Source organism: Eschrichtius robustus, chromosome 16 (genome assembly GCF_028021215.1).
Source record: "Eschrichtius robustus isolate mEscRob2 chromosome 16, mEscRob2.pri, whole genome shotgun sequence".
In the NCBI taxonomy this organism is placed as follows: domain Eukaryota; kingdom Metazoa; phylum Chordata; class Mammalia; order Artiodactyla; family Eschrichtiidae; genus Eschrichtius; species Eschrichtius robustus.
The window spans coordinates 88693935-88706523 of record NC_090839.1 but is presented as its reverse complement, the minus strand read 5'-3'; the positions used below and the strand labels follow the sequence as shown (position 1 = coordinate 88706523).

Sequence of the window (12589 nt, the reverse complement as noted above, 5' to 3'; positions counted from 1 at the left end):
CACACCGGCTGGGGCAGTGGGAGCCTGGCTGAGCACTCCCGGGGCCCACGAAAGACCACAAGCTCGTGTCCCTGAGAAAGCCCCCATGGTCACGGACCCCAGAGGCCAAGTACAGCCCTCACAGCACAACTGCACTACCTTGAGAGATGCCTTAAACTCCAGACGAAAAAAAAGACAGACAGACAGAGAGAGACAGACACACACACACACACACACACACACAATCTGGTTTGGCCTGGTCTTCCAGGGCACGGACTTCAGCAACAGCAGGGTAAACAACGGCAAGGTTAAATTTTACCCCTTCGAGTTAATCTTGCTCCTCCATGCTCACTGTTTGCTGTCACCGCCTCTCATTCCTCATGTTCAGCCTAGGGGAGCCCAGCAGTGGGGTTACCGATTATCTTTCCTTCCTCGCCAAACCAGTAAGTGAGAACTCCGAGCAGATACCTTCCAACCACGTGCTGGAGAAAACTTCTGAGGCCTGAGTTCTGTTCCTGAAGGAAGAAAGGAGCTGTAACTGAAGCAGACAGGCCCTGGGTGCCCCGCACAGGGTGGGGAGCGTCTGCAGCGTTTCTGCCAAAAGGAGCGCCTACAATTGTATCCAATCTTCTCACCAGGATTGCTGCAGACTGGGGAGGACATTTCCGAGGCTCACGGCTACTAAGTTTTTAAAATACAGTCCACAAAGTCTATGAAACTGTTTAGAAAAAGTTTATTTGAACATATGGAAGGAAAACTTAGAGACCCCAATAAAACAGAGACGTTCCTTTCCCCACTGATGGGGGCCACGCTCACAGGTTCCCCTGACCCGTGGGGACCAAGTGCTGGGTGAGAGCTCGCCATGCCGACGGTTCAGCCTCGCGCTCCTGGAGCCGTGGGAGTGCCTTGTGCTCCTGGCGGGACACAGCCCGTCCACAAGGAGGGAAGCCAGACACGTGGACTCGCAGGCGCCGCTCCTCCACCAGCGCTCCGATGGCACAGGCTCAGGCCGTGCGTCTGCAATGACACCCCAGACCACAGGCTCACAGCCCTGGCAGCTTTTACAGATGCCCGCATCGCTCCGCAGAGGGCTGGACGTTTCCTTTCATCGATCCCATCTGGACTTTTACGAATGAGACAGGTAGGAGGCGCCTGGACGGTGACGTCGCAGAACTTCCGCCAACGACCCGGTTCTGCGGTTCTGCAGCGAGGAGGGGCCGCCTGGCTGCCCCCTGAGCCCTCCCCTAAGGATCGGTCATCCTTTCCGGGGAAGGCTTCCTCCAACCAGGCATGGAAGGCACGGTGCCACTGAGCGGTTCGCGGGGGCCAGCCTAGCGGATGGGCCTGAACGGGAAGGTCATGCCTGAGATGAAGGTGTGCCCGGGGTGCGTGGGCAGGGCAGGGTGGGCGGCAGGGTGGGCCGGCACAGCCCCGTAGCCCAGCGGGGGGGTGTGGATGTGAGGGTAGAACCCGGGAGGGAGCGCCGCGTGCGGAGACTGCGGCACGGGGCCCGAGATCACCAGCTGGAGAAGGCTGCAAACACAAGGAGAAGGGTTAGGTTAGGGTGTGCTGCTGCCAACGGGGATGTCCGCCCGACCCGTGGTGCTACGTGGTGGTCCTTGCTCCTGGGCCGGGACAGACACCAAGTTTCCAGGAAGGACAGAGGGTGGCTTGCGGCTGGGTAGCAGCAGGAGGGGGTGACCTGGAGGCGGCGGGATGTACTGACAGACTGGGGCCCGGAGAGGTGAGGGGCCGCGGTGGGAAAAGCCAGGATCCTGCCGGCAGCGATGGGGAGGGAGAGAGGGGGCCTGTAGTCCACAGACGCTCTGGACACAGCCTTGGCATCTGTGGCTTGGGGACCATGCAGGTCAGCATTGGTGTCAGCCTCACTGGTCCACACCTTCAGGGGTTGTGACTGAGGAGCCAGAGCAAAAAGGACAGAGGGCCACGCTTCTCCAAGTCATTCCTAATGACTGAGTCCTAACTGAATTCCAAGCAAAGCCACACAGAAGGTGGCTTTTCACATGACCCTGACGTCCGGAGTCCTCAGGAATGGCCCCGGACTGGACCCAGCCCTCACCCACTTTCAGGGCCCCCTCCTGCCCCACTCCCACCCCCAGGAGCCTTAGTCCTCCCCTCCCCACCCCCCTCCCACCCTGGCCTACGCTCTGCTCTCTGTGGTTCAGCACATCAACAGCCTCTGCCTCCAGGAAGTCCTCCTCCCTCCTGAATTCAATGTCACCTCCTATGCTGGTCCCTTCTGAGACCCCTTGAAGAGCTTCCTCTCGTTAGTCTCATCCTATCTAACGCCACCCTCCCCTCCCAGCACGATCAGCAGAGCGTCCTAACTTTCTCACCACCTCTAGCTTGTCCGGACTCAGCCCGGAATAACCAACTCCCCCGGTTACGCCCCTTCAGGTCAGAGGGCTCCTCCCCAGCCCTGCCCTCCCCCCGGATCCCCGGGCCTCTGTGCTTTGCTCTCCCAGCCTCACCCAGGGCCGTGGCTCCGGCTGGGTCCTGTGTCTCGAGTGTCTACACTGTCCCTCCACGTCACCAAACCCCGCCTGCCAGGTCCCGTTCATGCCCACCACTTGCCCCTCAGCTTCCTGGTCCCACGAGGCCACACCTTCCCCGCATGCTGTCCCGCTTGGCCCAGCGAAAGCCCAGCCCCCCGGGCCACTTCACCCTTGGGGGGACTGACTACGGTTGGCTGCTTCCTGGAGCTCTGAGACGAAGCAGGGGGCGGGCCTAGGTCTCTGGCAGAGTGACCCTCACGCTCTCCCACCCGCCAAGTACAAAGTCTGGTACCCTGGGCCCCCAGGAGGGGCTCAGGCAGTAAACCCAGGTGTGAAGAAAGCTGGTGCCTTTTAGTGGCTTGAAGCTCTTCTGACTCTTTTCACTACGTTTTAATAACTACTACGGTTTAATAACTCTGGGTAAGAAATTCGAGGAAAATAAGCAAACAAATAAGTAAGTCTAAGGAGGGAATACTGTGGAGGCAAAATGTAGGTCACATGCTCGTCTGAACCTGCACACCCTGCCACGGAGAGAAGGGGTTTCAGGAAGTTTCTGGTCTAGTCCAGAAGACGATAAACACAAAAGGAACAATCAGAAATCAAAGAGGTAGTCCAAGCGACTGTGGGCCACTCTTTCCCCACGTCAGTGTCAGGCTGCCCCCGGGGGACTGGGGCCCAGGGCTGTACATAGGAGCAGCAGCTACAGGCCCCTGGGGGGGGGAGTCCCTCGGGGCTGTTAGAAGTTCCAGCGGATTCCCACGGGGACCCCTAGTTATAACACTAAGATGATAAACGATTCATACCCTATCACTATTTTAATGCCCTGAAAACATTAAACATTAAATAAAAGCTGTGCACAAAGAAGGAAAAGGTTACAAAGGGATTAGTGCAAGGAGGTGAAGAGGTGCCACTTGCACTGACGATGTCCTCAGACACAGGAGACTTTCTTGGAGGGAAGAAAGGAAAGAAGGAAGGGACGGAGGGAGGGAGACAAAGGAACAGTGTGGGCTCCCGAGGGCGAGGTGGCCTCTGCACAAGCTGTCCACCCCGCTGATGTCACATCTCAAGGTGGACCATTTTGTTGCTCCAGAAACCCCCGTTTAACCACCCAGATGCCTGCCTGGAGCTGCCTGCCCCTTAGAGCCCGACGCCAAGCTCCCGGCCCTCTGGCTGCAGCTCCTCTCCTGTCAGCCCGGGAAGTAGCATCTGGCCCATCTCCTGGCCTCAAATTAAGCCTTTGCTCAGCCTGCCACACCTGCCCCACTCCCGGGCCCCGGCAGGGCTGGTGGGTCAGGCAGTGGGCGGCACACACGGTGCCGTGGGGCCCGGTGGGCACCCACCAGGCGGTGGGTGCGGCCCAGTGCAGCCCCTCTGTCCGCACTGTCTGCCAACACCAGCCCTTGGAGCCCCACTATCCACCTTAAAAACCAGTGCGACCCGCTGAAGAAAGAACTCAGCTGTTTTCATTCCTGTAAACGCTGCCCAGGTGCACACAGCAGGGAGCAGAGGAGTTCTGCCTTCAACTATAAACATCTCCTCACACGGTGGCCACAATTACTATTTTTAGTGGACACATAATGTTCCATCCTTCTGATGTATCACTACTAACTTACTAAGTATCCCTATGCTATGGGGTGGTTAGCTTGTTTCTGACTTTTTGCTACTGATAAGACTGCCTTTGCATGAAACATTTTTGTGCACATAGCTTTTTGCTTCTTAAGATTCAGTGAAATTAATTTGATTAAGAGAAACTCCTGTTACACAAATAACAGTAAAAGTGACAGTAGCTAACACTTCTTAGGTTATTTACACATCAAGTACCATTCTAAGTGCTTTCTATGTTTTTACTCAATTAATCCTCACAAAAATCCTACCACAGGAGCAGGGCGGGGGAGGCAGGGGGACCTGAGGCAGGTACTACTGTTTTCTTGATTTTTATAGAGAAAACAGAGGTAGTGGGAACTCGCCCAAGGTCTTACAGATAGGAAGTAGTAGGGTTGGAATTCTCACCAGAAGCTGTTACGACCACACAGTTCCTGCTTCTCACCACTATTACCACTGCTTCCCCCCAAATTAGAACAACCACCACCACTTACGGAGAGACTCCCGTGTGCTGTGGACAAAGAACTCTGCAAACACCACCTCGTTTAAACCTCACTACAACCCTGTGAGGCAGGTGAATTACGGTCCCCATTTTACAAGGGGGGAAGCCAAGGCAAGAGTCAGCCCCGGCGTCACAGCAAACCACAGACAGAACCACGCTCAGAACCCGGTCTGTGCCACCCGAGACCAAGGCGCTGGCCTAACCGACACAGTATTTCCCGAAGGGCTGTGCAATCAATGTCGCCAACAGCGCGCGACGTCACCACAACACACACGCACGCTGACTTAGGGAGCAGTAAAGGACCCCCAAGTTCGCTCCGGCTTCTTCCTTGACGCCCAGAAGGACGGCCACTTTTCTTACCTCGTTGATGGACCCCCTGCTTGGGCCTCCTCTCCTGTGTTATGCTATCACATCCACTCCCCCACTTACTGTCAGGTTCTGGGGGGCCCCTTATTCACAGAAGCTCTAGACCCTACAGACCAGCTCTCCCCAAGAAGCCACGACAAGGGGTCCGCCCTGCCTTGCACCCTCCCACTCCTGCACCCACCCCCGCCCCCGCCCAGCTAAAAGTCTTGGGAGGGCACTTACTTATTATGGGGCAGCCGGGAGCACAGGGTTCTCAGGTCATCTGGAATGAAGGAGACACAGAATTAAGGAAGGGCCTGGAGATGCCGAGGTGAGAGGTTTGCTGATGTTCAAGCGTGCCAGCGAGACAGTAACAGTAGCTCATGCTCAACTTCCTAACATCGTTTAGAAGCTGGGCTCTCTTTTTCTTCAATTCTTGCTTTAACACACGCCCTCAACAGAAGACATCACTTAGGAAAGGGGGCAGCTCTACTGGCAATTTGTCAGATGGCTGGGAAAAGACCCAGAGACAGGAGATCAGACGCCCAAGGCTAAGAGCGAGATAAGAGGGAAACCCATCTCCAGGGACGACTGCACGGGCCTCAGGCAACGTCTGTGAGCCAGCAGTCCAAAAGCAAACAAGTGTGTCGTTAGCATCAGATCATTCTTCTGGGCGAGTTCAAGCACTGAAATGCAGAATTAAGGAGCCCTCTGAACAGGTGATGGGAATGTTTCCTGCACTTAAACAGGTGCATTTCATTGTATGTAAATTATGCCGCAACAGAAAAGAACTGCAGAGAAAGAAAAGATGCCCTAAGAGGAAGGAGATTAAGCCATTATTATCTACGCTCTGGAGGCATCCCCAGGCCTGGGCAAAACAGCCAGGAGACACCCAGATGCCATGGCCACAGGATTCTAGCTGGGCACGTCCTGCGACTTCTGCCCACCTCCCCTGCGTTCACTGAGAGGAAAGACGTCCTAAAAGCAGAGAACAGTCCTTGTCCAGGAGCCCCTGTTTTCCTTCCGACGGGCGGTGGTGACCGGCCCCAGGGAGGCCTGGCCAGGCAATCACTCACCTCTCGTGCACAGCAGGGCGCCAGAGGCCATGGCCACCTGCAGAGCCTGGGCCAGCCGGTCCAGGGAGAGCTCGATCTCCTGCGAGGCGTTGAGGGGGTTCAGTTCATCCGCCAGTCTGTTGATCTCCTCCACCAGCGGGACCATGTGGTCAAAGAGGATGAGCCCCAGGCGGCCGTACAGGTTCTTCTCAGTCAAGTGCCCCTGGAGCATCATGAGGACCTGCAGGACGCTGAGGTGGAGCTTTGAGTACAAGAGGTGGGAGTCTCTGTCCAGCCCCGCCGAGTCCTTGGTGACTTTGGCAGTGACGTGGCCATTGGCTAAGGGGGGTTTCTTCTTCCTTTTGTAAGCCAGAGGGGCCTTCACACACCAGCGGATCAATCCAGTGAGCGGGGTGAGCTCTAAAAATCCTATTGGGAGATTGGCTGCGATTGGAGTATTTAAAAAAGTGATGAGAATCAACCTCGGGTCCTCACAAATCCAGTTGACAATCATCTCAAGCAAGTCCAGTGGTGGGATGAGATCGTCTGCAAAACAAAGTCAGAAGGGTATTCAGCCCCACGGACAGGAGACGGGGAAAGGCGGACCTTCAAGCTCAGAGTACTCACCACCCGACATCCAGACGACGCACCTCTGTCCTCACCTACCCTCTGTCTCCTTTCCTGGAACGTCCCCTCCGAGAGGGCTGGGCTCTCATCCGACTTAGGAATGCCTGGCCATGGTTGGGCTCAACACGTTAAACCAACAATGCCCTAGAACTCCATTATGCCTTGTGATCCTATGTGTCAATTTAAATAAAAGTCCACTATCTATGTCCAGAACTACCACCCCCACACTTCCTCCCTTCCCTTGTGAGTAGGTTTCATCCCTGTGTTTGGTGTCCCCTCAGCGGTGCAGTGACAGCTACGGTGGCCTTCAGGGAGCAGCTCAGAGGCCAGACGACTATCTGTCAGCTGCCAGGAGCCATCCCAGCCCCAAACCTGGAACCTCTAAGCAAGGCCTGGCCTCCTGTGATCCCTGAGATCTAGTACATTCTATGGCAAGACAGAGAACAGTAATTATAAAATCAAAAGTTGACATTTATTCTGAGTTTATGACATGCCAGGCACTGGGCTAAGTCCTAACACAGATGAACTCACTTAATCCTCACACAAACCATCTATTATATAAAGGATGAGGAAACTGAGGCACAGAGATGTTAAATCATTTCCTCCAGACTCACTAAAACTACGTGGTGGGCCCAGACCTGACCCCAGGTGGCCCAGCTCTTACCACTAGGCTACACCGCCCATCCTGGGGTCAGCGGACACTGCCCTTAATCTGTCTGTGTGCGTGGGAGCGGGTCCCCAGCCTCCTGCCTCTGGGGCTGTGCACCCCTCAGCTCATGAAGAAGCTGGGGATGACGGAGCCCCTTCCAGGCTGCTGAAGTCCAGAGCCAAGCGTGAGAGAGAGTGAGGGGCAGAGTGAGCCCCGTGCTGGTGTGACGTCTCCAACTGCTCTTGCTCAGGAGACACCGGCCCTTCCCCTGGGATTGTCTACTGTCTGGGCACTACCCCACGCCCTTCCCTTCTGCTACGAAACGACGGTAGCAAGAGGGAGCGGTTGTCGTCTGTGACCTTTACTTGGCAAAATAAACAGTGGTGATCCTGTGTCCGGCCCCTTGACTCCCCGACACGTTTCTGTCTGGGACACGCCAGTCTCAGGCCCACTCCTCCAGCAACCCAGCCCCTCCCCCGCCCCACACACATCTAGCTGGGGCATCTCCGGAGCCTGAAGGCGGCATATGCACACATGCTGTGTACACGTGTGCTCGGTGAGCTGATCTCCCTGTGCTATGCGGCTGCTTCCCACTAGCTATCTATTTCACATTTGGTAGTGCATATACGTCCATGCCACTCTCTCACTTCGTCCCAGCTTCCCCTTCCCCCTCCCTGTGTCCTCAAGTCCATTCTCTACGTCTGTGTGGGAACTATTTTAAAAGGACCAAAGTGACATAACAACTATGTATGAGCCTTGACTGGATCCCGAATTCTCCTGGTCCCTCAAAAGGGGGGAAAAAGGCTATAAAAGACATTATTGAGACGATCAAGGAAATCTGAACAACGGCTATATATGAGATAAAAGTATTCTGTCAGTATTTAATTTCTTACATGTGATAATGATATGATGTTTGTGTAAGGGAATGTTCTTGTTCTTAGATACACATTTAAGTACTTGGTACCTGACACTGGCAACAAACTCAAGGGTTCAGGAAAAAAATACTTGTGGGTGTGTATGTGGAGAGAAGGGGAAAGAAAGAGAGAGCAAAAGGAAAAGAGAAAAAAAAGAATATATGGCAAATGTTAATAACTGCTGAACCTCAGTGAGAGATACACAAACCTTTGTTGTAATATTCTTGCAGCTTTCCTGAAGTTTTGCAATTTTTCAAAATAAAAAGTCGGGAATAAAAAAAGCAAGTCATGGGGACTTCCCCAGTGGCCCACTGGTTAGGATGCTGTGCTTCCAATGCAGGGACCACGGGTTCAGTCCCTGCTTGGGGAACTAAGATCACACATGCTGAGTGGTGTGTTCCACAAAAAAAAAAAAAAAAAAGCAGGTCCTGTCTGGGGAGAAAGCCACATCTGTCCCAGACACCAGACCCTTGCTTATTAGCTGTCTGCCACCTGGACCATTCTGAGTCAGGCAAATGGGACTCACTAAGGAAAGTTCCCTGTTAGCAAATTCCAGAGGTGGAGGTGGCCCATCCCTTTAGCTTTCAGCCTGAAATAAAATACACATTTCAGAGAGAGAAGAAAAAAAAAAAAGGCCATCCGCTGGCTGGGTGTTCAGTGCAAATGTAACTAGCAATCGGCCGAAGCCTCTTTAAGGGTAACAATTCTGTTTAAAGTTTACCTGACGACAGGTCATACAGCGCAGTGACTGAGGTTACAAACTGGCAGCAGAAGCGAGGGCTGGCACTGAATATCTGCTTCAGCGTCTGAACGGATCCCGGCACCAGACAGCAGTAGTCATCCACGAGGGCCCTGGCTAACCGCACACAGTAGACCACAGGCGTCCGCTGGAAAGAAGCCACAGTCCACATAACTACAGGTGTCGTGAGCCAGGGGACTAGCAACGATGTACACATGGTGAACATCAGAACTGGCAGAACCCCTTCCGAGAGGGGAAGAAGACGTTAACAGCTTACTTTGAAGCAGGGGTTGGCAAACGAAAGCCCACAGACCAAATCCACCCTGCCACCTGTTTTCGTAAATAAAGTTTTATTGAAACACAGCCCTGCTCATGTGTTTGCCTATTGTCTCGGGCTGCTCCTGCACTACAAGGGCACAGCTGAGTAGGGGTGACAGAGATCATATGACCCGAGGGACTTCCCTGGTGGTCCAGTGGCTAAGACTCCACGCTCCCAATGCAGGGGGCGCAGGTTCGATCCCTGGTCAGGGAACTAGATCCTGCATGTCGCAACTAAAGATCCCGCACGTGGCAACGAAGATCCCGCGTGCAGCAACTAAGACCCGGAGCATCCAAATAAATAAATATTTTTTTAAAAAAAGAGAGAGATCATATGACCCGAAAAGCCTAAAATGTTTACTATCTTGCCCTTTACATGAAAGGCCTGCTGACCTTTGTAGTTTACTTGGGAAAAAATCATTCCTGACTTCAAGTGAGGAAACGACAATTTTTGTAACCCTACAGGTGAGACTCCAAAGGTAAAAATTAACAGTTGGTACCACTTTGATGTGACTTAGGAGAGTCTGTGAACTATCACATAATTTAGAGCAGTACTTTCTCAATTTCTCCTACAATCCTTTCCTATTACGGATTCCGTTAATACTTTTAAACCCTACATCACCACCCTCCCGTCTTTTTCCTTCCCACTCAGATGCCCATCTGTAGCCACATTTAACCATTGCTCAGGATGCTACAGTTCCAGGGCTACAACACGGCCTGCAGGGCAAACTGCAAGGAGGCATCAGGCCAGATTGTTCATTCACGCACCAAACCAGCCATCTCCACCCTTTTCTCTGGAGGAAGCTGCAGCCCTACACCCCAGTGTGGCAAACCCTGACCCAAGCCACAAGACCCTTTCCTGTTAACATCTGCTTTCACTTTGCCAAAATGCCAGCACAACAGCACCATGAGAGATAAATGGAAAATTATATGATGAATTTCAAGATGCTAAACTTGACTTCATCAGGTTGTCAGGGCATAGAAGTAATCTTGACATTAAATACAACACACAACATTTATTCAGGTGTCCCAGAAATCAGAATGGTGGCCATTAAGGTACAGATTCCCTTGAGATTTACCTGTGTATTACAAAGAATTTACCTGCGTATTACAAAGAATAAAATATATTTTTACTAACCAAATTTTAAAGATAAATAAGATCACAGGAAAAACATTTAAATAAATTGAAAAAAACCCAAATGATTTCAAACCTGGGAATGAAGCAGGTTTGAAAAACTGAATGTAGTAAATTTTGTTAGCTTAGCTGAGGATCATGTTAATCAAAAATTTGAGTTAATAATTACTCTAAGTGGATTATGAATTTTTCAACAACTCTGAGTAACAAAAAAGCAAAACAGAACAGATCTTCCAAAAACCTATCTAACACGAAGTCTACTATGAAAATACTTTTTTTTTTTTTTTTTTAGATATTTGAAAACACTATAGAAGGCTCCTATGCCCATATCCATTAGAAGAGCCATCACCTTTGAAATGGCACCCTGGAACAACTCCCATGTTTACTGATCTAACTGTATAAAAAACAAGCAAACATTGCCACAGTTTGACACATAATGACCTTTTAAAAAAAAAGAATCCAATCTTTGAGACTGCATGCATAGCTGTTTTCAAAATCCTACCTTATTGTTTTCAACTAAGAAAAATGATTTTTCACTTATTCTGAAGATGGAGCCTTCATTTACCGTTACAAACTACTGTTTTCTCAAGAATGGTGATCACCTGTATATACAGGTGTGGGGTATCAGCATACAGGGCAGGAACATCAAGGAGATAACATATGGAAAAGACCTCTCTAGAAATCCAATTAAATTAAACTTGCGACACGAAACACCTCTTCAGAGACTCTCAGGAGAAGGCTATCTCTAGAGACTGTACCTGGAGCCAGGAAGCTGCACACTCCAACACTGGGATTCGACACACAGCCACTGCCATGGAGACCAGCTTTCCCAACAGGCTCATTCGGCTGTCATCGGCTTTGTTCCCTTGGGGGCTGAAAAGCGATGAGAAAATAATCTGCCGGACAGAGTCCTTGGTTTGCTCCTGGAAATAACTGCACATGATTTCAAGAAGTTGGAGCTCCTGAAGTGAATTCAATCTCTGTAAAACAAATCCAGGAGAAGCGATGAGAAATTCAGCCTATTAATTTCACACAGTGAGAAAACAGAAAACACTGGTTTCCCCAGGGAACTTTTCACCTCCCTAAAGCCCGGGTCCCACGGAGTAGAACTCTCTACTGTTAATCTCGAGAAATACCATTCTACGTCATTATGCATCACCCTAGGGGGCTCAGGATGACCTACAGCGGTTTGAGATTCTCGGTAACAGGCCTTTAAAGTCTCTTCCTTTAACACCATTGAGACATGGTTGTCACAAGCCCCGCAAAACGGGCATTTTGGCTGCTGCTGAAGGAGCAAGGCCAAGGGCGAGGACGGAGCCCCCGATCCGAAGAGCGTTTGCGGTCTGGCCGACGCTTGCCACCGAGAAGGAAAAAGGAGCCGGAGTTTACTTATCGGGGACGCGGCAGCCGGCCGCCTGGCGCACCTTGGGCTGCGCGCCGCGCTCCTTGGGCACCTGGAACACGAACTCCTCGAGCAGCTCCACAGGGCCCTTGTCCACGATGGGCAGCGGCGCGCTCTGCAGCTGGCTGCTGAAGTAGATGTCCAGGTGGTACAGCACCTCCTTGGCGGCGCTGAGCGCGTCGCGGCGCAGGAGCGAGTGGCGGATGTCGCTCATGGTGCCACCTCTGCGGCCGGGGCGCCGGGAGCGCGGCGGGACTTCCGCCCCGGGCCCCGCGGACGAGCCCGCCGCTGCCGAGACAAAGAGGCCGCGAGCCGGCCTCCGCCCGCCGACCCTGGGCCTGGGCCGCGGAGCCCGCCCGCTCCCCGCTCCCCGTTCGGGCCCGCTCAGGGGGCCGCCGCCGCCGCCAGCGGCCAGCGGGCGCCCCGAGTGTGCGACTCCCGCACCACCAAGAGCCCTGGGAGTCGAAAGGCGGTGGATGCCTAGCGCGGCGACGGCGGCCCGCAAGGGCCAAGCGGAGGCGGTGGCGAGGGCCCGCCCCCTGAGGGCGCCCCCTGGCGGCTCGGCCCGCGGGCGCGGAAGGGCCCCGCCCCTCCCCTGAACCCCGCCCCTGGGCCCCGCGACCGCCGAGCGGGTCCCGAGCGGCCGAGCTGGGGGCCACATCCACCAGCGAACGCACTCTAGGTCTTGTGCGCGCCCCCCAGCCCCGCAAGGCCCGCCCGGAGCTCCCCTTGCTTTCTCTGCGCGGCGTTCAAAGCCTACACGTGTGATTTCATGGAGCTTTTCCAAGGATAGGGTGGTGGTGCAG

At 53.3% G+C, this 12589-nt stretch overlaps 1 protein-coding gene across 1 annotated transcript; it reads right to left on the bottom strand.

Moving 5' to 3' along the window:
• Positions 1-695: 695 nt before the first annotated feature.
• On the bottom strand, positions 696-12275 carry INTS15 (integrator complex subunit 15). The gene is made up of 6 exons (XM_068524565.1): positions 11806-12275; positions 11140-11361; positions 8911-9076; positions 6021-6545; positions 5188-5227; positions 696-1512 (listed from the first exon to the last, which is right to left on the bottom strand). Exons 1-6 carry the CDS (start codon positions 11995-11997, stop codon positions 1311-1313), a joined length of 1347 nt encoding a protein of 448 aa, XP_068380666.1. The 5' UTR covers positions 11998-12275; the 3' UTR covers positions 696-1310.
• Between the last annotated feature and the right edge of the window lie 314 nt (positions 12276-12589).

What these genes read in the sequence shown, in the direction of transcription:
- INTS15 (XM_068524565.1), bottom strand. Translation starts at nt 11,997, where the DNA reads ATGAGCGACATCCGCCACTCGCTCCTGCGCCGCGACGCGCTCAGCGCC. An exon ending in GCTGTATGACCTGTCGTCAG is followed by an intron (nt 6,546 to 8,910) that starts GTAAACTTTAAA and finishes TTTGTTTTGCAG; the next exon opens with ACGATCTCATCCCACCACTG. An exon ending in TCCCGGCTGCCCCATAATAA is followed by an intron (nt 1,513 to 5,187) that starts GTAAGTGCCCTC and finishes TTGTGTTTGCAG; the next exon opens with CCTTCTCCAGCTGGTGATCT.